General features: G+C 41.8%; 1 protein-coding gene across 15 annotated transcripts in view; it reads left to right on the top strand.

Moving 5' to 3' along the window:
- The window catches only part of LOC132439863 (WASH complex subunit 2-like), a 56671-nt gene that overhangs the window by 22745 nt on the left and 10933 nt on the right, over positions 1-22993 (top strand). For 14 of the 15 annotated variants that reach the window (XM_060034625.2, XM_060034635.2, XM_060034630.2 and 11 more), the window contains exons 16-22: positions 2381-2508; positions 3549-3635; positions 7127-7228; positions 8780-8911; positions 12039-12205; positions 16969-17071; positions 21731-21886. In XM_060034625.2, coding sequence (XP_059890608.1) covers positions 2381-2508; positions 3549-3635; positions 7127-7228; positions 8780-8911; positions 12039-12205; positions 16969-17071; positions 21731-21886 — 875 coding nt within the window. The remainder of the gene's footprint in view (positions 1-2380; positions 2509-3548; positions 3636-7126; positions 7229-8779; positions 8912-12038; positions 12206-16968; positions 17072-21730; positions 21887-22993) is intronic. The other variant, XM_060034633.2, reaches the window with a different exon arrangement.

Genomic DNA, 22993 nt, shown 5'->3' with positions numbered 1-22993 from the left:
TCGAGCATTCCTGTCAGAGTTGTCTCATCTCTACTTAGATAGTTATGGTGCCTTGGAGGTCTGTATTTTATGGACCAATTTTTCCTGCTTTGGAAACTAATTACTAGAATTATCTTTCTTATTTAGAGAGAAATCTGTTCCCCTCTAATATCTGCCCAAGATGCTAGTTTTGACCTTTTCAGTTAGAGAGAAAGTTTTAATCACACTTTCTTCCAGAGTCCTTAGGAAAATACACGAGCATGAGCAGAACGTTCATGCTAGCTGTTTAGTTCCCAGCTTCTCCGCTCTGTACCAGAAAGCCCAGGTGACCTTGACTTTCCCTTCTGTAACAGGGTTTTTAGCTCCTTGGCCACTTCGGCACTCTCCTTTCTTCTCCCCTCAAATTTCAGCCAGCTTGTTCATGAACTCACTCCTATGAATCAGTGGTTATTTAATGGCAGATGTCTCTCCCTGGACTCTTGTCAAAATGCAGATTCTGATTCACTGGGTTTAGGGTGGGGCCTGCGATTCTGCATTTCTGACAGGCTCCCTGGTGGGTAGAGATTGCTTGTCCATGGGTTGCAAAGGATTGGGTTTATTGGTTGTCTTTCTAGAAAAGAAGGGTAGACCACTGAGGTGCACACAACTTCTAGCAACTTGAGCAACAAAGGGCTTTTTCTCCTAAGGACTAGATGGACCAGGAAGCATCGAGAAGCAGGGTCTCTGGTCTTAGCTCCTTTTCCAGCAGTAGGTGTGAAAGTAAGGACAGCAGCAGAAATGTGAGGGAAGTAATAGCCAGGTTTTAGAAAGAGTGCAAACTGGACACATACTACGCTCACATCTAGGCCGACTGAAATGACAGTGAATAAAGGAGTAAGTGCCTCTCGTGGCTTGGAAGGGCTCTCACTTGGTGGGATTAACTGATTTGGAATCACAAGTAAGTTGGTGCCGCTTTCATTGACAGCTGCTGTTCTCCTGGGACATGCGTGAGTCAGTGCCCTATTTCAGTGACACACACCTCATTCAGAGCAGCAATGCTTGTGGTAGCGAAAGGTTGGAATCCCCCCAAATATTCATCAGTAGGGTAAATTATGGTCCTTCCATTTAGTGGAATTTTGTGAAGCTGTGAGAAAGAATGAGTTTTTTGTGTGTTGACATGGGAAGATACCCTAGGTACATTGAGTGAAAAATGCAAATCATAAGACACATTCTTCAAATTGTGTTATTTATTATTTAGCCGTATTTGCGAATAACTAGAGTTAACATGTTAGTATATCTTTTGTGGAAATTAGAAGCATGTATGTCAAACTGTTCCTGCTGGCCTTGTTTGGGTGGGCAGGTGGGATTATGTGGGAGCTTTCAGTTTTTGTTTTTATATGCCTCTGTATAGTTTGACTTTTTTTTTAATTTTTAAAAAAGATTTATTATTTTTATTATTTATTATTTTTTGGCTGCGTTGGGTCTTAGTTGCAGCATGTGGGATCTTCGTTGAGGCATGCGGGATCTTTTGTTGCGGTGCGCGGGCTTCTCTGTAGTTGTGGCATGCAGGTTTTCTCTTCTCTAGTTGTGGCACGCAGGCTCCAGGGCACGTGGGCTCTGTAGTTGTGGCGCGTGGGCTCCAGGGCGCGTTGGCTCTGTAATTTGCGGCTCTCTTGTTGAGGTGCGTGAGCTCAATAGTTGTGGCGCGCAGGCTTAGTTGCCTCGCAGCATGTAGGATCTTAGTTCCCTGATCAGGGATCGAACCTGCGTCCCCTGCATTGTAAGGCGGATTCTTTACCACTGGACCACCAGGGAAGTCCCAGTTTAACTTTTTAAAAGCAGGAGCCAACTGTCACTTCTCAGATTCCTAGAGCAGTTGACTCTTAAATGATCTTTCTTTCTGTAGGTCTCTTTTTACCCTTTATGCTAGTCCAAACTACTCCAAGCATAAGGTACTGCTTCTTGGACAAGGGTGTAAGCCAGATGGTTAAACTGTCTGTCCTGCGTTTCATTGGAGTATCTGTTGTGTTCTTTGAAAAATTCCAATCTAGTCCACTTAATATTTCTTTGTAACTAATCAAGCAATAACATACTTTTTCTGTTTATTCTTTGAGAAAGAAGAATTTTTTTTTTTTTTTTTTTTTTTGCGGTATGTGGGCCTCTCACTGCTGTGGCCTCTCCCGTTGCGGAGCACAGGCTCCGACGTGCAGGCTCAGCGGCCATGGCTCACGGGCCTAGCCGCTCCACGGCATGTGGGATCTTCCCGGACCGGGGCACGAACCCATGTCCCCTGCATCGGCAGGCAGACTCTCAACCACTGTGCCACCGGGGAAGCCCTGGGAGAGAAGAATTTTTAATCTGTGAATTTCGTGATGGGATTTTTGACCTCCGTGTAATTTTATGCTGTGGTCTCTTTCTAAAGACAAAGTCAAATCCACTGCCAGTATCTTTGACGATGAGGAAGGAGATCTGTTCAAAGAAAAAGCGGCAGCTTTGCCAGAGGCTACTGTAAGTCAGACAGATGAAAATAAAGAAAGAGCAGAAAAAAAGGTAAGCAGGAGGGAAGACTAAACACGGGAGTGTAGATTTGGGGCATCTTGTTAATTCACTGGAACCCAGAGGGAAGTATTGTTCCTTTCAAGTGTATAGCAAACTTCAAATGTACAGAGAGTTGAAAGAATACAACAAACACCCAAATAACTAGCACCTAGATTCAGCAGTTGTTGCATTTTGCCTTCCTCGGTGGTCTTAACATCCACTGGTGATCTTTTCCTGAACCAGTTATCATGTTGGGTGGCGGGGAAAACAGAAGAATGTGGTTCTACTTCTACCATTTCTTCTTTGTTAATTAGCTGGCATCCTTCTGAACAGAAGAGCTTTCTCTCCTCCTTCTTTCCTGCTTTTTTAGTATCACTATAGGATCATAGATTCGCTATTTGACATGTTATGATCCATTAACATCGTAATTCAAATTGACCTGTATTTGGCCAATAGGCTGCATCTCCATCACTCTTTAAGCTCTTCTGGCTGCTGTCCCTTCCCTTGCTATCCTGCACAGCTTGAAACCCTGACCCTCTCTGCCTCTGACCACCTAGGTGCCAGCATTCAGAACCCAGCAGCCTCCTAGGATGCCCACCTTAGGTTCCAGCTTAGGTACATGTCCCACTTGTGCACTGTATGAGGCAGGCAGTCTGTCCTACCCCGATCCCCCAGATGTGCCCTCTGCTTTATCTTGTTTTTCTCTTTTCTCACAGTTCCCTCTGCCTGGAGTGTTCTTGCTTGTACCATCTCCCATGTCCAGGTCCTGTCTGTCCTGAGAAATTTACTTTACAAGGACTGTTTCTTCTTTCATTCCTAACATATACCAATTTTAAAATTCTTTCTCATGGTACTTCTCTTTTTGCATTAATTCTTTATATGCACTTGATACATGTCCAAGGTCCATGATGTTTTTATTCCCCTGCTGCATGGCCTGGGACCTTATCCTAGCAGAGATTCAGGACATCTTTTGAATGAATGAGTGAATGAACCCTCATTTTCAGGTGTCTGGCTTGTTAACTCTCAATTTTTTTTTTTTTTCCCCAACAAAGGTTGCCCTCCCTTCCAGCAAAAATCTCAAGCCGTTGTCAGAAACAAAAACTCACAAAGGTTTATTTTCAGATGAGGATGACTCTGAGGTAAGGAATTCATTCTTTTTCTTAGTTCTGGCAAATAGTTCATGGATATGACATTGGAAAGTATTTCTGATTCAGGGTGTTCTCAGTAGAGTTATAAGGCTTATTAAGTACTTTAGTTCTTTCATTGAAAATAATGTTTTGAGAACACATGGTCTATAGAAAGCAACATGTATACAATACTTTCACTGTTGGGTTTGAATCCAGTGAATCTCCTGGGAGGAAAATTCAGGATACTCATATTTTAGGCTATTAATTGATCCATAATGTAATGAGGTGCTTGTACGAGAACAGAAATCAACACACTGCTTCCTCTTTCAGTAGTCTCACTAAACAGTGGGCATAGACTGTTAACAGTTTGTGGGCTGGCACTGCCTTGCAGACAGCCTCAGTCCTCCAGGGCCCTGCCTAGAAGCACCTTTCCAGTGACGCAGGGACAACTCTCAGAAGCGTTACTGCTTTTTCTGACTTCCACAGGCCTTGATCCTTTTAGAGCTAACTTTAGGCCAGGGTTTTAAGGGATCCGAGACCTATCTGAGAATGTGTAATGGGCAGTAATCAATCCCCTTCACAGAGAAAGATGGGAACATGGCAGAAATTTATATGTAATTTCAAGAAATTACGAACTCTGGGTTAAGCGCTTGTGGTTATTTTGCACTTATAGCCAGGATGAGCATACAACTCTTTGGAGGTAGAGGGATCACTGTTGATGGAAATAAAATCTTGAGGCATATATTTCATTGGTGGCCAGTGTGCAGAAGATAGGAATTAAGTGAAGTCCAGTTAAGCCAAACTCCTGACACATAAGTAGAGCATGATGGGGCCTCACACTCTGGTCTTATCCTGCACTCTCCGCTTCTTCATCATCACACACAGAGGCACTTGGAGATCTTTGGGCTGGCTTTTGCCCCTCTGGGAGTGCTCTTTCCAGAATCGGATAGCCCACTTCCTCACTTTTTCCAGGTCCCTGCAAGGTCTCCTGTGACAGCCCTTTGCACAATAGCAAGCCCGCCAGCACACATCACACTGTGCTCCTTAGCCCCTCTTCTGTTTTATTGTCCCCACAGTATGTATTGCCATGTGACACTTCATGTCTGCTTGTTCACTGTCTATGTCCCATCTAGAGCAAGCTCCATGAGGGCAGGACGGTGTGTTTCCTGCCTGTGTCCTTAACGCCTAGACTAGTGCTTGGTATTTGGTAAGCTGTCAGGGAGTTGTTGACTAAGTGAAAAAACCAAACGTGAGCAATTTCAGTGACTCAACAGGTGTTCTCATTATTTATTACTATGAAACAGATCACTCCAAAACTTTGTGGCTTAAAACACCAATAAGTTTTATTACCTCTTATGGTTGTAGAAGTTGACTGGGCTCAGCCAGGCATTTTTCACTTAGGGTCTCTCATGTGGTTCCAGTCTGAAGGTGGCCAGGCTGAGAGTCATCTCACTCATGTGTCTGGTGCCTGGGTGGGAAAGACTCGAACAGCTGGGGCTCTTGGGAGGTCCCTCTCTGTCTCTGTGTGGTCTCCCAGCATGGCAGCTTCAGGGAAGCTGGACTTCTTGGGGTGTTGCCTCAAGGCTTCAAGGTGAGATTCCCAAGAGAGCTGCACAGAGGCTGTACAGGTGTACCTGGGAGATACTGCGGGTTTGGTTCCAGACACCATAATAAAACGAATATCTCAGTAAAGTGAGTCACATGAATGTTTTGGTTTCCCAGTGCATATAAAAGTTACGTTTATACTATACTGTAGTCTATTAAGTGTGCAATAGCATTATGTCTAAAAAAAATGTATATACCTTAATTAAAAAATACTTTATTGCTAAAAAATGCTAACCATCATCTGAGCCTTCAGCAAGTCATAATCTTTGCTGGTGGAGGATTTGAAATAGTGCAAGAATTACCAAAATTTGACAGAGAAACAAAGTGAGCAAATGCTGTAGGAAAAATGTCATTGACAGACTTGCTTGAGACAGGGTTGCCACAAACTCTGAATCTGTGGAAAATGCAATATCTGTGAAGCACAATAAAGTGAAGCACCATAAAATGAGGTATGTCTGTACTGTTTTTTGTAACCTAGCCTCAGAAGTCAGCGTTGTCACTTCTACCACATTCTGTTGGTTGAGGCAGTACAAAGGCCCGCCCAAATTCAAGGGCAGGGGACACCAACTCCACTTCCTGATGGTACGAGTGTAAATGAATTTGCAGACAGGTTTAAATCCACCACCACAGGTTTTGTCCCATGTGTACCATCACAGATTGTTTTTATTGGATATTGTCGAGGTTTATAGGCAAGGAGAAGTAAAACGATGCAGTCTAGGAAGAGCTTTGGACCAAAAGGATTGAATATTTACTCCTCCCTTTATATCTCAAGTGTGGAGCTAAAGTTTACCTTGTGGAATCATTTTGGGGAGGTGTTTAAGGTAATGGAAAGCCTTTTCTTTCCCCTAACACCAAGGAAGATATTAGTTAAGGGTCCAAAAACAGTGATGTTGAAATTTGTTTTTGTTCTTTGTTTTGGTTTACTACTACTTTTTTTTTTTTTTAAACACAGCACTTTCTTTAAGTGAAATGTTGCCAATGCTTAAAATGCAGGAGAGGCATGGGAAGCCTGGGACTGCCCCTGTGTGGCCCCTTCTACCCAAACAGACCCATGGGGACTCCATGGGGCCTAGGCAAAAGCCACTGGGCTGAGTGGAGCTTTTCTCAGTTAATGAAGTAATTAGCTCCATATCTGAGTAGACATTGATTACATGATTAAAAAAAAATTATCCAGAGGTCTTAGAAACTATGTTCTTGTCCTATTTGCCTGTCTCTTATGTATTGAAGTTTCTCATCCTGAGGGAATAGTTATCCTATTTCATGTTTCTGATTCATGCAACTCAGTTTGCAGATCTTTCTTTGCATTATAGGCTGACATTTTATAACATTTTGGAAATTTCTTCAGAATCTACCAGATCTTTCTCTAATTTGCAACATTTCCTAGCTGCCGTTCAAGAACGCCAAATAGTTTAAAGTTAAAATTTAATTTGTATTTATTTAAAAGAAATCATATCATACTCTTATTATAGGAAAGAGGATATAACTAAATAAAACAGAGTCGTAGATCCAATAATTTGTTAATCTAGCTTCTATTTCCATTATTAAATCTGTTTAATCTCTCTGATTCTCTGGACAGAAAAAGGAAGTTATTTTTTTAAGCGTGGTAGGAAGTTGATTGGAAAAATTTCCCCTGCCTTAATCATCCAGGTGAGAGTATAAAAACCTCTGGGTTCCAGTGACGCCACGTGGAGTTACTTGTGGGTCTCTTCCTTCTCACCTGCACGCAGTGAGGATGGACTGATGCGTGTTCCTCGAGGACTGTGTCACCGAGCTTCCCTCTTTGACAAAGAGACCTGGATGCACGGCAGCCATCATGTCGTAAACTTTAGTGTTTTATATCTGATACTTTAAAAGCTGGTATATTTTATAAACCAGGAACTTTAATCTTGATCCAACAGGATTTGTTTTCTTCTCAAAGTGTGAGTAAGTCGAAAGATGCATCTCTCCTGCCTAGCAAACTCCCCACCTCGGTCTCGCTTTTCGATGATGAAGATGAAGAGGTAAACCTTGTTACTGCAACACAAGATAATCAAGTTTTCCATTAGTAGAAAACTGTTGCTGATGTAGCTTTCTAACCAGAGGCTCATACAGTAGAACAAGGTGATAGGGAAGCAGTCAAGCTTTCTGAGGCTTATATAACAAAAACATTTCAGTTTTTATTTCCTTTCTTAAGTTCTCTTAACTGCACAATGGGCAGGGCCTTAGATTTCTTGACCCAGCTCTATGCAAGGCTTTGTAGGTTTCACTTTTAAAATCTTCCTTTAAGAAATACTTTTTAGGGGATGGAACCCAATGGTCTACAAGAACGTCTTGGATAAAGTGGGAGTGGAGGGGAGAAGGCAACCATGTCCTCACCTTGCTTCTCTTTCCCACGCTGGATGAGAGCAAAGTGGGAGAAAGAAATGAGAGGGAAGACAAGCCAAACCTTTGCTCTTATGCAGTATTGTGCGGTGGCTGAGCTCATGGGCTTTGGCATCAGAGCCCTGTGTTCATATCCTAGCTCCACCACATGCAAATCAGGGACCTTGGGCAAGTAACTTAACCTTTCTGAATCTCATCTCGCTTAGTAGTATATAGGGTCATTGTGACAGCTAAAACAGCTAATGCACAGCCATTGGCACAGTGCCTGGCACATAGTAAGTGCGTAGTAAATGTGAGCTCTGTCATTCATATCCCCAGTGAGTGCCAGTTCATTAGTCTCACAGCCTTTCCTACCTTCCCACACTTTCCTTAAAGACTCCCTTTATCCAGTCTTTACACTACAGGACTGTTCACCTGCTGTAGTATGTTGTTAAGAGTGTTTTTCTGTTTAACTTGGGCTCAGACCAAGTTCTATGGTTTTGTTCCCTTTACCTAAATAAAAGTACCCTAATAGGTACTTTGGGAATGCCGTTGAACCTATAAGAATCAGCTCTTACTAGGCCAGTGATTTTATTTAGTAAATTATTTCTTAAGTTTGTATTGTCCCTTTGAAATTAATCAGAAACACAAGTCATTCCTTCCCTCTGTCCCAGGTGTGTGTCTTCCATAAATGTGAAAGAGTAGAGAAACCTCCCTGTATCTTTCTCTTTATGCATTGGTCTGGTTTCTAATTCATAGAAAGAAAGGTGCAGGCTGCTGGCTGCCACAGGGGGCTGTACTGCTCTCAGGCTAATTGCAGGCTCTGGACCCTCCCTAATGAGCATAGCGGGCCCGCCCACAGGAGGACTGGGCGGGGCCAGGTTCCTTCCTATTTCTATGACTTTGTCCTCACTTTATTCCCGTTCCTGCTTCCTCCCAGGTGTTCCGCCTTTGAATTTTACGGTATCTGTTTCCCTTCTATGGATGAATATAGTTAGAGAAGATTGTAGGCTGTTGTTGTAGGATTCATACATAAGTGAGAAGTGGCATTTACTAGTATTGTGTGATTTTTTTCCCCCCAAAAGGTGTGATATATCTTCTTCACTTGACTGGAGACTTATTCTCTACTAATTTGACATGAGAGAATGTCTTCAGTTTTTTTGTTTTATGTGTTCAAAGTTGTCATACTCTTCTGCCATTTGTTTTTCTAGGATAATCTTTTTGGGGCTACAGCTGCTAAGAAGCAGTCATCATCTCTACTAACTCAGAGCCAAGAGAAAACAAAGCCCTCTGAGCTTTCCAAAAAGAAAGCATCTGCCTTATTGTTCAGCAGTGATGAGGAGGTGGGTTGAAAGTTATTTTCTAGAGAAGAGTAGGAGATGGCTTGATGAATTTAAGAGTTACAGCTGTCCTAAACCTTTTCTTTTTCTGCCTATTTAGATCTAGTGAAGTTCGGTCACCAAAAACTATGTTCACAAGACTGTCTTTCTATTCTTGAAGAAAGATATTTATTGTAGTATATTAAAGATTAATCTTTTCAAAATGCTTAGGAATAAAATAAGTATCACCCTCAAATTATAATACATGCTAATTCAAATGAGTTAGGCCTTTACTTTTTTTTAACATCATTATTGGAGTATAATTGCTTTACGATGGTGTGTTAGTTTCTACTGTACAACAAAGTGAATCAGCTGTATGTATACATATATCCCCATATCCCCTCCCTCTTGCATCTCCCTCCCACCCTCCCACCCCTCTAGGTGGACACAAAGCACCGAGCTGATCTCCCTGTGCCATGTGGCTGCTTCCCACTAGCTATCTATTTTACATTTGGTAGTGTATATATATCCATGCCACTCTCTCACTTCATCCCAGCTTACCCTTCCCCCTCCCCATGTCCTCAAGTCCATTCTCTACATCTGCATCTTTATTCCTGTCCTGCCCCTAGGTTCTTCAGAACCAAAATTTTTTTTTAGATTCCATATATATGTGTTAACATACGGTATTTGTTTTTCTCTTTCTGACTTACTTCACTCTGTATGACAGTCTCTAGGTCCATCCACTTCACAGCAAATAACTCAATTTCATTCCTTTTTATGGCTGAGTAGTATTCCATTGTATATATTTGCCACATCTTCTTTATCCATTCATCTGTTGATGGACACTTAGGTTGCTTCCATGTCCTGGCTATTGTAAATAGAGCTGTAATGAACACTGTGGTACATGTATCTTTTTGAATTATAGTTTTCTCAGGGTATATGCCCAGTAGTGGGATTGCTGGGTTGTATGGTAGCTCTGTTTTTAGTTTTTTAAGGAACCTCCATACTGTTCTCCATAGTGGCTATATCAATATACATTCCCACCAACAGTGCAAGAAGGTTCCCTTTTCTCCACACCCTCTCCAGCATTTATTGTTTGTAGATTTTTTTGTTGATGGCCACTCTGCCTGGTGTGAGGTGATACCTCATTTTAGTTTTGATTTGCATTTCTCTAATGATTAGTGATGTTGAGCATCCTTTCATGTTTGCTGGCAATCTGTATATCTCCATTGGAGAAATGTCTGTTTAGGTCTTCTGCCCATTTTTGGATTGAGTTGCTTGTTTTTTTAATATTGAGCTGCATGAGCTGCTTGTAAATTTTGGAGATTAATCCTTTGTCAGTTGCTTCGTTTGCAAATATTTTCTCCCATTCTGAGGGTTGTCTTTTCGTCTTGTTTATGGTTTCCTTTGCTGTGCAAAAGCTTTGAAGTTTCATTAGGTCCCATTTGTTTATTTTTGTTTTTATTTCCATTTCTCTAGGAGGTGGGTCAAAAAGGATCTTGCTGTGATTTATGTCATAGAGTGTCCTGCCTATGTTTTCCTCTAAGAGTTTTATAGTGTCTGGCCTTACATTTAGGTCTTTAATCCATTTTGAGTTTATTTTTGTGTATGGTGTTAGGGAGTGTTCTAATTTCATTCTTTTACATGTAGCTGCCCAGTTTTCCCAGTACTTTATTTTGTTAAATGATTGCTGTGCTTCGTTAACCAAGAACGGTAGCTAGACAAGGTAGGAGTGGTCTATGCTCGTTTAATTCCTTTTTTATAAGAGTCTTAACAGTGTTTCCATTTGCTATTCGGATATATATTAACAGAGCCAATTGAGAATATAGTTTAGCAGCTGTTCAAATTTAGCTGTACAGAAAAAGACTAAATATAATGATATTAAAAGCTGTGAGCATTAAAAATCTTCCTATTTTATAATACTCTGTTTTAACATTATAGGTAAGTTATGAGGGTATGATGTAGGCAGATAAATGATAGATGTGTTCATTCTTTTTAATTGAAAGCAACTTAAAATGACACAACATAATTTGCTTTTTCTACTGAAGTCTGTGAATTTATAATGGATTTTCCTTTTTTTTTCTTTCTAGCATTCTTAGTGGGTTGTTCTCCCTATAGTAATGGCCAACCATCCGTTGAATTTTTTCTTCTGTAGTATTACTGTGGTTCAGGGAAAATAAAAATATTAGCTAAAGCAGGGAGCAAAAGTACTTGCAGAGTAAAGATAACCAGGGTTCTAGAACAGTGACTCGGCTTTGACTGCCCAGCGGGATCGCTTGGAGAACTTTAGAGAGTACTGATACCGGCTTCCACCACTGGAGGTTCTGAATTAATTGATTTGGGGTATGGCCTGTTACTGGAGGTTTCTAAGGCTCTTTTGGGGATTCTAGCATGTGGTCGCCGTTGAGCACCCCTGCTCTAGGGGAGCACTTCTCAAACTATAACGTGTGAAGAAATCACCTGGACATACAGTGTCAAATGCAGGTTCTGATTCAGAAAGAGGGGTAGAAATTCTGTATAATAGAAGCTGCTGCTTGTGGAACCCACTTTGATTTGCAAAGCTCTAGACTCCAGGACCACTTAGCAAGTGCTCAGGAGATCCTTGATTTGAAGAGGTGAGCATAGCCAGGTGGGGTTTCCTTAATTGCTTTCTAAAGTCCAGATTCAGAACTTTGTGGTAAAAGGGTTGCTAGCAGCTTTCATTGTGTCTTGTTTACATCGCATGAGCTTTTTATACATTTTTTCCCCAGCTTGCTTTGGGATTTTTTAATTTAAATATCATATTCCTCCAAAGTTGAGAGTTCTCGACTTTTTTTTTTTTTAAACATTCCTGTATCTTCTCATTCCCCTGTATAACTAATTTTGATCTCTAAAGTAGAGAAGTTTCCTTGTCCTAACACAGAACAGGACCATAGAGAGAGAAACACTGTGGCAGGTAGTGATGGAGGGAAACACCATAAGGTCTGGGGAGGTCAAAGAACCCAGCTGTCTAGATTTGAGTTCAGTGAAAAGCCTTGGACATAAGCTTCCCTCGAAAGTGATACACTTAGTTTAAATACAAGTTAGTTTAACAAATGTGAATTTTATTTTACTCCTCAGGTTTCTTAATCTAAATGGCCAGAGGATTTTAACATATATTTTATCTTTTAAGGACCAGTGGAATATTACTGACTCACAGACCAACTCGGCATCTGACAAGTCTAAAGGAGAACTTAGGGACTCTGGGACCACCCAAGACCAGGAGATTAAGGCCGTGAAAAAGGCCGGCCTCTTTGAGGAGGACAATGAGGATGATCTGTTTGCTATTGCTAAGGACAGGTGAGACAATCATTGTAAGAAATCATTTCATCAGTGTCTATGGTAATAGGTGAAGGTATTTGATGTGCAAGATGTCAGCTGCTGGGGGTGACATGCCGATTGTTCATCACCTGGTAATCATATAAACGAGAATGTCTTTGATTTTCACTTGCAAGTTATTCTCCCCTGGTACTGGGAAATGTTTTTCTTCATGGATCCTTACCTAATTTCTTCTACTTATCTTTTTTTTTTTAACCTTAAAATACTATTTTTCTTAGTTTGTTAGGGGTTTGAGTACAGTTTGTTGTCTTTTTTGTTTTTTCCCTGGGATACCCTAAAGAATGTAAAGTTTTGTCCAAGTTACTTAAGTTTGTCATTTGGATAGAAATCTGCTCAGCACTGAGAAACATCCTGTTTAGTAAGATGGTTCTCTGCAGAGCTGTGCTGTATCACACCAGTTGCTGGTAACCCCTAGCTGGTCTTAGGTTCTCCTGCACGTTAATGCTTGGACTAAAGGGTGGCAGGTTATGTAGAGCAGTGGTCCCCAACCTTTTTGGCACCAGGGACCGGTTTTGTGGAAGACAATTTTTCCACGGACCAGGGATGGTGGGGGATGGTTCAGGCTGTAATGCGAGCGTTGGGGAGCCACAGATGTAGCTTCGCTCGCTCGCCTGCCACTCACCTCCTGCTGTGCGGCCTGGTTCCTAACAGGCCCAGGACTGGTACCGGTCTGCGGCCTGGGGGTGGGGACCCCGATGTAGAGTGAGCGTGGGCTGTGGTTGGTATTGTAATATGCTGCATATTAGCTGTGTATTCAGAATAACTCCCTTGAAAATATATGTATTTTTTTCTTTTTCTCTTGAGATCCTTAAATGATTACTTTGAAATTTAACTGAATGGTAGTAACATAAAGAGGCAATTGATTGGACATGTAAACCCTATGCATTGGTGTGGTTAAGCTTTAATACTGAATTGATAGATTCAAAAATGTCTCATATTTCTGTCTCTGACTATTATCTCTTCAGCTGTCGCCATTTCTACTTTGGGCTCCATGACTTCACCCCTGGGTGTATATTGGGCCTCTGGTTAAGAATGTAAGCTCTGGAATCCCAATACCTGATACTAAATTCTGGCCCTGCCAGTTGCTCTCTGAATAGCCTTGGACAAGTTACCTAACCTCTCTGAGCCTGAGTTTTCTCATCTGTTAAACAAAAATGATAATAGTGCTTCTCTCACAGGATCATTGAGAGGATTAAATGAAATCCCAATATGAAACGCTTAGCGCAATAGCTGGTACATTGTAAGCACGGAAATGTAATTTACTGTCATGAGTGTAGGGGAAATAGCATTTCATTCCTTTATTTTTGTTGCTCTCTCTCTCTGCTGGGACTCTCTCCTTCCTTTCTTCCCTGGCCAGCTTCTTCTTCTTTTTTTTTTAAATGTTGTGCATTTTGTTTATTTACTTATTTATTATTATTATTATTTTTGGCTGCGTTGGGTCTTCATTGCTGCGCCCGGGCTTTCTCTAGCTGCGGCAAGCGGGGGCTACTCTTTGTTGCAGTGCACGGGCTTCTCATTGCAGTGGCTTCTCTTGTGGCGGAGCACAGGCTCTAGGCGTGTGGGCTTCAGTAGTTGTGGCTCGTGGGCTCAGTAGTTGTGGCTCGCGGGCTCTAGAGCGCAGGCTCAGTAGTTGTGGCACATGGGGCTTAGTTGCTCCGCAGCATGTGGGATCTTCCCGGACCAGGGCTCAAACCCGTGTTCCCTGCATTGGCAGGTGGATTCCTAACCACTGCACCACCAGGGAAGCCCCTGGCCAGCTTCTTTTAAGACTCAGTTTAAGCCCTCTCTTTTGAGAAGCCTTCCTTAACCCAAACAGCTGAGAAAGATAAGAAATAGGGTTAGAGTCTAAAGCAAAAATGGCTCCATCTTTAACCCCCCCGCCCCCAGCTCTGTTTCACTTGAGCATTTTCTACACTGTATAGAAATTACCTATTTACGTGTGCAGCCCCTCCCTTTGCCCCCACCACACACATATCGTCACAGGTCTAGAGATCAGGAAACATGTTTCATGTGTATGTCCCAGTACCAATTACACACAATATCCAGCTTTCAGCAATGCTAGCTTTCATCAGATTCTTGAAAAAATCTTTTACAGACAACAAGTTCAGGAGAGGTTGTGGAGGAATTGGAGCCCTCACACATTGCTGGTGGGAACGTAAAATGGTGCAGCCACTTGGGAACACAGCCTAGCAGTTCCATGAAAAGTTAAACATGGAGTTGCCACATGACTCAATTTCAGTTTTTAGGAACATGCGTGAGAGAAATGTCCATCCAAAAACTTGCACGTGAATGTTTATCATAGCGTTATTCATAATAGCCAAAAAGCGGAAACAACTCAAAAGTTCATCCACTGTAGAACGGATAAATAAAATGTGTTATATCCACACAATGGACTCTTACTCAGCAATTAGAAGGAATAAAGTACAGATACATGCTTCAATATAGATGAACCCTGAAAATATTGTGATAATTGAGAGAAGCCAGTCACAGAAAACAACATGTATGATTCTATTTGTGTGTAATGTGCGGAAGAGATAAATCCATAGAGACAGAAAGTAGATGAGTGTTTGTCTGGGGCTGAGGGGAAAGGAGAATTGGCAGTGACTGTGAACAGGTATGGGCTTTCACTTTAGGTTGATGGAAATATTGTGAATTCAGATTATGGTGATAGTTGCACAACTCTGTGAATATACTAACAGTCACTGAATTGTACACTACTAAAGGATAAATCTTATAGTATGTAAATTGTAACTCAAACCCATTCTAAAAAAAGGAACAGAAGCTTTGTGACCCTAACAAAGTTGCGAAATACTGCCTTGTAAGTAGGGCACTCAGACATCCTTGCTTGTCTGGAGAGGCCTCCTTTGTGCCTGTCATTTCAGCCTGGTGGTTAATAATTTTCCCTTTCAGTCTCAAAAGTGTCCTGGTGTAGGCCATAAACTCTATAGTCATCTTAATGTGTTTTGACATCTGTCCCTTTTAATGAATCAAAATACTTACTACCCCATTATTTATAATGAGAAATACTCCAGTTCACTGAGCTGCATATTTTTCTTCTGAGGACAGATCGCCACGGGATGTCCACATTTAACCAGCAGGTACCGGAGGGTGTGGAATGAGATCCAAGGTTAAGGACTCACTGTCGTTATCTATTGTAACTATGTCCAGAAAGCTAACTAGCTTTCCTCTAGCTTAGAACTTCAGAATCTGGCATCAGATTCTTTTCTGTGGGTAGCTTGGTTTTGGTTTTGATTTTTAGAAATTGTTCAGAAAATCACGCATAAGATTTTTCTTCTGCTGTAGCAGCTTAATAAGGTTTTTGCTTTTTAGGTATCTGTTGTAGTTATTTTTGTAATATTTTGTGATCATCACTTAGTAGTCATATATTTTGGTTATAATTTGTGTACATTTTTATCAGTGTATATCCTTAAAGGCATATTAGATTTTACCTGACTGTGTATGGCTCTTTGTTTTTATAATTTCTTCAGGGTGTAGACCTAATTTTTTACTGTCCTTTAGTGTAAGTGTCCAGTGTAAGTATGCTCAACTGTTTGGTTAGTTGTGTTCCCTAGTCAGTGTGATCCTTAGGCAATTTTAAGATGTAGGCAGACATCCAATGTTAAACTAATGAATAACCTTATATTATGCTTTGTTAATAATTAAACTTAGAGAAAAGATTATGATACATATTCTTATGGGTATATATGCTAATTATTTTTAGTGTAAGTAGATGGATACTGAAAGGACTAGTATTATTTTTATCTAGCTAACATTGAATTTGGAATTTTCATTCCTTTGATAATTCTCTAGTATGCTGCTAGTTGGGTGGTTCCTTATCACATAGTATAGAGACTAGAACATGACCCTTCTGTAATTAGAACACATTCTATTTGGGACTGCCCATGTCCAGTACTAGGCCTCCCTGTGTTTCTTTACTTTTATGATTCTGTTCCTTAAAAGGTCCTGATCAATATTTATTCTGGCAGACATTTATCGACTGCCCCTAGGGGCTGGTGTGGAAGCCTAGGTGGGAGGTAGGTGAAGACAGATGAGAGGAAGGTGGTGAGGAGAGCTGTGGCTGGATTTCAGCTATGGTTGCCAAACATGGGGTAGAGATGGGTGAATATTGCTGTGGTGAACAGTGAAGATGAGCTTTCCCAGCTTCTTAGAGACTTTGTGTGGAGGGGATAGAATGGGATGGGTTTAGGGTTTGAAGGGAAGGCACAGAAGCCCACAGAGGCGCTTGGAAAGACATGGTTAAGTGGCTGAGGTGGCACCAGGCCACAGGTCACAGCCTGAACCAGGTTCTGGCCCTGAGATCTCTTGACAGCCGCCTTCCTGACCACGCTGGAAATAGGCATTGGTGCTCCCTGGTTCTTCCTCTGCCATAGGAAATGGTGAGAGAGAATGCTATGTTTGTGAATGCTAAGTGTGCTGTGTGCGTTGGCAAAGCCAACAGCTAGTGCACCTACCTTGAGCCAAAAGTAACTGACAAAGGGACAAGATGAGGAGGGCCCTGGGCTTTTACACAAGAATGCCAGACAGCGGGTGATGACTTGCTAGACACAAATTGCACCTACTTCAAAGGTTTTTCCTGCTGCAACTGTATAAGGTCAATGGATGACTCGGGCATTTTGGTGGTAGGTGGGTTCCTGTAGGTGTGGCCTAGAAAGAATATTGTATTTTGTAAATCACATTTGCCTTTAATTTGACTCTTTGTGTAGCCAAAAGAAGACCCAGAGAGCATCTCTCCTGTTTGAAGATGATTGTGACAGTGGAAGCTCTCTGTTTGGCTCTCCTCCCGCATCTGCTCCTCCTGCAACAACGGTATTCTTAACCTCTTAGACCCAGGAAGTAACCCTGTGGTGATGTTCCGTGAATACTGATGCTTCCCTCAATCAGGTCCTAAAACCTGACCTTGGAGACTGAGTCTTATGGAAAAACTCGTTTACCTGGTTTTAGATAGACATCTTCTGGTTAGTGGTATTTTACAGACGAAGCACACGTGCAAAGGCTGGAGAAAAGGATTCCACATCACGCAGCCCCTTCAGTGTCAGTTGTAGGCGTCTGAGTCTCAGGGGAGAGCAGGGGACAGCGCTGTTGCACTCCTTCTGGAGGAACTGCGGGGCTCAGCCAGCCCCGGTGGCATGGAACTCTGCTAACATTAGACCAGGCCAGTTAATGTACAGGTTATTCCTTACAGGAGCAAGTTTCCAGTACTAACGCTTTGGTCCTGGTTTATATTAATAGTGAATCAGTAAAAAGAAAGGAAGTTCTGACACAGGCTACGACATGGATGAAGCCTGAGGACATAATGCTGAGTGAAATAAGCCAGCAACAAAAAGACAAATACTGTATGACTCTACTTGCACGAGGTACCTAGGGTAGTCAAATTCATAGAAACAGTAGAACTGTGATCACCAGGGGCTGAGGGGGGTGCTGGGGGATGGAGAGTTGTTTAATGGGTACAGAGTTTCAGTTTTGCAAGATGAAAAAATTCTGGAGATTGGTTGTACAGTAACGTGGATATACTTACTACTACTGAACTCTATACTTAGAAATGGTTAAGATAGTAAATGTTGTGTTTTTTATGACAAAGTTTTTTTTAAAAATTAAAAGTATGTGATGAGAAAAAAAAAGTCCATCAGTGCCTATCTAGTCTAAATAGTCTTCCAGCAATTACATCTAAATGGCATCACTAACCATGATCGCCTAAGCTAAAAGATTTAGCAAGTCTTCATGTATTTTATATCAAAAGGAGTATTAAGAAATGAGAGGAAGGTGGCATTATGATAATATTTGTCCTGGGAACCTAAGGATACTGGAATCCTGTCTTTGGCCTGTCATTCATCCCTCCCCAACACATTCCCTATGTGGGTATATGTAAGTGTGTGCACACAGAACAAAGTGAGGCCAAGCAGCATTTTATTGCCAACTGGCAATTGCCAACAGCCCCAAAGGAAACTTGAGAGCTTCTCAGGCTAGACCCCATGGAGACCTCCTTTACCTGAGCTGGGTTAGCCTCAAAGGCCAAGAATCAAGCAAAGTCATAGCCCGCTGTTGAGGGCCTTCGACCCCAACTTCAGACCACTCTAATTGGCATGTGTTAGAGACAGAAAGACATGTAAGACAGGGAAGGAGGGATGTACCCCCCGAGATTCCCCCCATGTGGGAGCAGCCACAGAATCTAAGAAGGCAGCTCCTCCACCCTTGCTTGATGAGGAAGACTCTCTCCTTCCCACTGTGGTCATGGGTGACCATGTGCAGTCCCGGATGCCTGCACATCCCAAGGGACATTGTACCCTACGGGGTACAGTGAAGGAGGGAAATGGCAGTTAAGGAGCCTAGAACTTCCTCTTTTCTAGAGACCCATACCTGGCTCTTCTTCCATATCTCCTAAATATTTTTTGTTTAAAGTTTATTTTAAATTATACAGTAATACATGGATGCCTTCTTAAAAAAGGGTTAAAACATGCATAGAGGGAGTTCCTTGGCAGTCCAGTGGTTAGGACTTGGCGATTTCATTGTCATGACCCCGGGTTCAATCCCAGGTCAGGGAACTAAGATCCTGCAAACTGCATGGTGCGGCCCCCTCATGCCCCCAAAAAGGAAGAAAGCAAAAAAAGCTAGTCAAGGTGAAAAACAAATACAAACAAATGAAAAAACATGCGTAGAGAATTCAAAGTCCCCATTCCATACTCCTCCCTAGTGTAATCATTGGTAACAATGTGTTGTCAGTGCTTTTTTCATGCCTGTTTCTAGGCATTCTTGTCTTTTTTTCATTTAAATGAGATCATGTTTTACAGTTTTATGCATCTTTTTTTAAAAAAATCCTGCAGCATGTTTTTCATTTCCATAATCTCTATCTTGTTTTTTGTTATTTTTTGATCACTATATAGTATTCCACTGAATAACTACACCAGGACATGTGTGAATATTTCTCCTTTGATGGGGTGGTCATCACTGTTTCCTGCCAGTTTGTTAGGAATGTTTCTTCCCGTCCCTACAGTCTTGTCATCTTTAGCCTTGACTATTGAGATAATTTCTTAACTGGCCTGTGAATGCTCCTTCTCTTCATCTCTCCTTGCCGCTGCCCAAGTTATCTTCTCAAAGACCACCCGGTCCTGTCATCCCTTTGTCAAGCTGAGCCTGTAGCTGAACCTACCACGCCACCTGTAATTTCATTCAAAGTAGACTCAGCTTTTCCACCTTAACTCGCCTTGCACTCTTGGTGACTCATGCTGTCCCAAAATATTCCAGAGGAAGTTGTTGTCTCTTTTTTCTGGAAATATTCTTCATATTTTCAGACCCAGTAAAGGTGTTAACTTGTCCTATTCCCAGACCAGGCCCATGCCAGTTACTGATTTAGGGACTGTTTCCTCACCACGGTCCCATTAAGTGCACAGCTTGTAGTAGAAGCTTGCAGCATTGCCGCTGCTTCTGAGTGCTCATAAGCTTTTCTTTGAATTACCTGTACTTGCATCTCCCTAAAGTGGCTTCATGGTTAAGAGAGTCAGAAGATCTGAGTGGCTTTTCTTTGTAAATTATAAATAATAACTTCTACCCTGGATAAATGAGCAGTAATCTAATGAATTTTGAAGGTTCTGGAAATGTAAAACTTCTTTGAAACTGTAGTAATTATGATTGTTAAATAAGACAAAAGGTCAAAGGTATGCATCTTAAGTAACAGAACAACCTGCACACCTGAGTTTTACCATTTGTGAAATTTGATCGCCTTTAGGCAACATATAAAATATATTTTTTGTTTAGAGATCCTAGAATATTTTAAAGTAAGTTAAATATAACTCAACTGTAAACCTATCAAGAAATTAATTTCAGAATGAAGATGAAGAGTCAGCTTATCTTTAGGAAGATTTAAAATCAGTAGTTTGGGTGGCATTTTCCTTGGTTTAAGGACCATAGTTATATGAAGGGAGAATTTGGTCCACTGTACATCAGTCTCGTTTTTTACCTTGATCCACTTGCATCGACATTACATATAGTTTTCAGTGTGTCCAGCACATCCCACAAAAATTTTTTCCTTTGATCACTTTGGCTTCGTTTATTTCTTCTGAAACTCTTTTGTGGGTTTCCAGTCTTTTATTTCAAGTTCTAATGATGATACACGGACCGTTTTCTAACAATAACTAAAAATTTGCTTACCTTATTCTTCTTATTTATTCATAGTTTTTTCTATCATAGTCAGTCATGTTCTTCTTTAGTTTCCCAAACTTGTCTACCTAACTCGATTTAGATATTGCTTCAAAGTTTACTTCCTCATATCATCTAGTCTAGTTAGTAGGATAGAGTTACTGCTTTTCTCTCAAGCATTTTTTTTTTTTGTGGTACGTGGGCCTCTCACTGTTGTGGCCTCTTCTGTTGCGGAGCACAGGCTCCGGACGCGCAGGTTCAGCGGCCATGGCTCATGGGCCCAGCTGCTCCGCGGCATGTGGGATCTTCCCAGACCAGGGCACGAACCCGTGTCCCCTGCATCGGCAGGCGGACTCTCAACCACTGCACCACCAGGGAAACCCCCTCAAGCATTTTTGATAAGTCACTTGCCCCAAGGATGCCAATAACTCTGGGCAAGTCACGTGACCTCAGTTCCCTAATCTCTGAAATCCCTGCCTCCCAGGTAAGGAACAGATGAGAGATGGGGCAAAGTGCTCACAAACTTGTGCTGAGCCCCCGCTTGATATAAAACACCGTGACTGGCTGTGGAAATATACTGCATGATCCTTTCAAATGAGTGGGCAAAGAGATGTACGATAGCTATTAATGTAAATTAGGAGGAAAGTATAGTTAAGGGCTAGGTATAGACATAAATATTCTTATCAACGAAGCACCTGATACTTACTGAAGAGAACAGGAAAACCTTCGTGGGTGACATCTGAGCTGGGCCTTGCTTGAAAGATGAGGAAGATTTGTTTCCTCAGTGCAGATCAAGCGTGGAAGTGTGGACGTTTACAATAGGTTTAAGGAATAGTGAGGATTGATGAGGTGCAGGTGGATGAGGGTCATAAAGAGGGGCCAGTTGATTGTCACGTTTAGCATTTGCTTAATGCACACAGCGCAGGTTTGGGGTGGGAGATGAAGTAATCTGGTGGGTGTTTTATTTTAGCAAGACATCTCTGGATGATGTCATACAGCTGAAAGGTAAGGGGCGGGAGGCAGAGAGGAGAGACTAATGATTGGGTGGCAGAGGTTAGGACCTAAGCCATGGTGCACACAAGGAGTTAACAGATGCAAGGAGACAGGTTCAGACCTTGTGATGGCAGAAACTGTCTGCAAGTCTGAGGTGGTGGTGGTATTGCTTCTCTCTGTTTGTGCGCCCTTCACTGTCCTGTCCTGTCTCTCCCGACCCCAAAGTTTAGCTAATGCCTTAAAGAGGACTGTGCTTCTGGGTGTTCAATACATTGCCATGCTCGTCAGGCACACGTTTTGTTTGTTTGTTTTTGAGGATGTCATTTATTCTTCTTCTGATAGAAAAAAGAGACTGTCCCTGACGTACCACCTCTGCTGTTCAGTGATGAAGAAGAGAAGGAGGCACGGTTGGGAGTGAAACCGGTGGCTAAGAAGGCTGAGAGCGCCAAAGAGTCGTCAGAATTTGGGAGAACTAGTGTGGCTGAGGAGTCAGGAAAGGTGGACTTTTTTTTTTCTTGTATAATCTGATATTTTTGTCTCTCACGTGTTCTTGTAAAACCCACACACGCACACACATACCCTTACATTTTTCTACCACAGAAAACAAACGGCTCATTTGTTGAAAATTTTGAAAACACTGAAAAGTATGAAGAAGAAAATCTGTGATCCTGCCATTCACGGAGACCTTCAACATTGCTCTTGCCTCTCCATCTCTTTTCTAGGCATATGTGCGCACACAATGATGTGCATTTTTCCCGTTTTACATTATTATGGTCATTGTGTCAGTGTCCATTTTGCCTTTCTCTGTCTCATCTCATTTTTCCTTTCGGTTTTCTCTCTGCACGTCTGTTCTTTCTGACTGGCTCTCTTCTCCGTAGTCTGTTTCCCCTTGCTCTCTTCTAGTCCCACCTGTACTTAAATTACAATGACAGCTTTAAGAAGATTTTAGTTTACCAATCTTTTACATTTAGTTGATGTTGGCTGTGAATTACAGAGTGAAGTGAAATTTGGCTTTCTTCTAAAGCATTAACTTTCTTCTCCTGGGCGGGCTGTCCTCTCCTGCAGGAGGCCTATGGATAAGGCGGCTGGCTGCATCTGAGAATCAGCAGTTCTTTCAGTCTCTGTCTCCTTTTTCTTTTTTTCTAACTTTTCTCTTACTCTCGTACTTGTGTGTGTTCAGCTATCTAGGTTTACTGTCTCTTCTAGGGCCTATGTGAAGAATGTTGCATATACTTTTCCTGTTGAGGCTTCTTGGGGCTACAGTGATGCAAATATTTTACCTATACCTGAATCACTGTGTGACATTCTCTTCCTGTTGTTTCAATGTGACCTTTCCTGTGTTGCTGTAGCCCATTTTCCCCTTGAACTCTAGCTGCTTGTTGTACTGCTGTCTCCCTTGCTTGAGGATAAGCTTTTTGAGGATTGGGGCCATGTTCATTTTGCTCTCCATTGCATCTGTGGTGCTTAGCTTATTACCTCGCACATAGTAGGCACTTTCAAAATTACATATTTTTTTAAAGAAGTATATATTTCCTTCATAGTTTAACCACTTTGAAATTAGGATGCACCTCACAATCGATGGCATGTTTAATTGGGAGTTTGTTT

Source organism: Delphinus delphis, chromosome 16 (assembly GCF_949987515.2).
Source record: "Delphinus delphis chromosome 16, mDelDel1.2, whole genome shotgun sequence".
Taxonomy (NCBI): domain Eukaryota; kingdom Metazoa; phylum Chordata; class Mammalia; order Artiodactyla; family Delphinidae; genus Delphinus; species Delphinus delphis.
The sequence above is the reverse complement of the archived record's forward strand: the minus strand, read 5'-3'. Positions and strand labels throughout refer to the sequence as shown.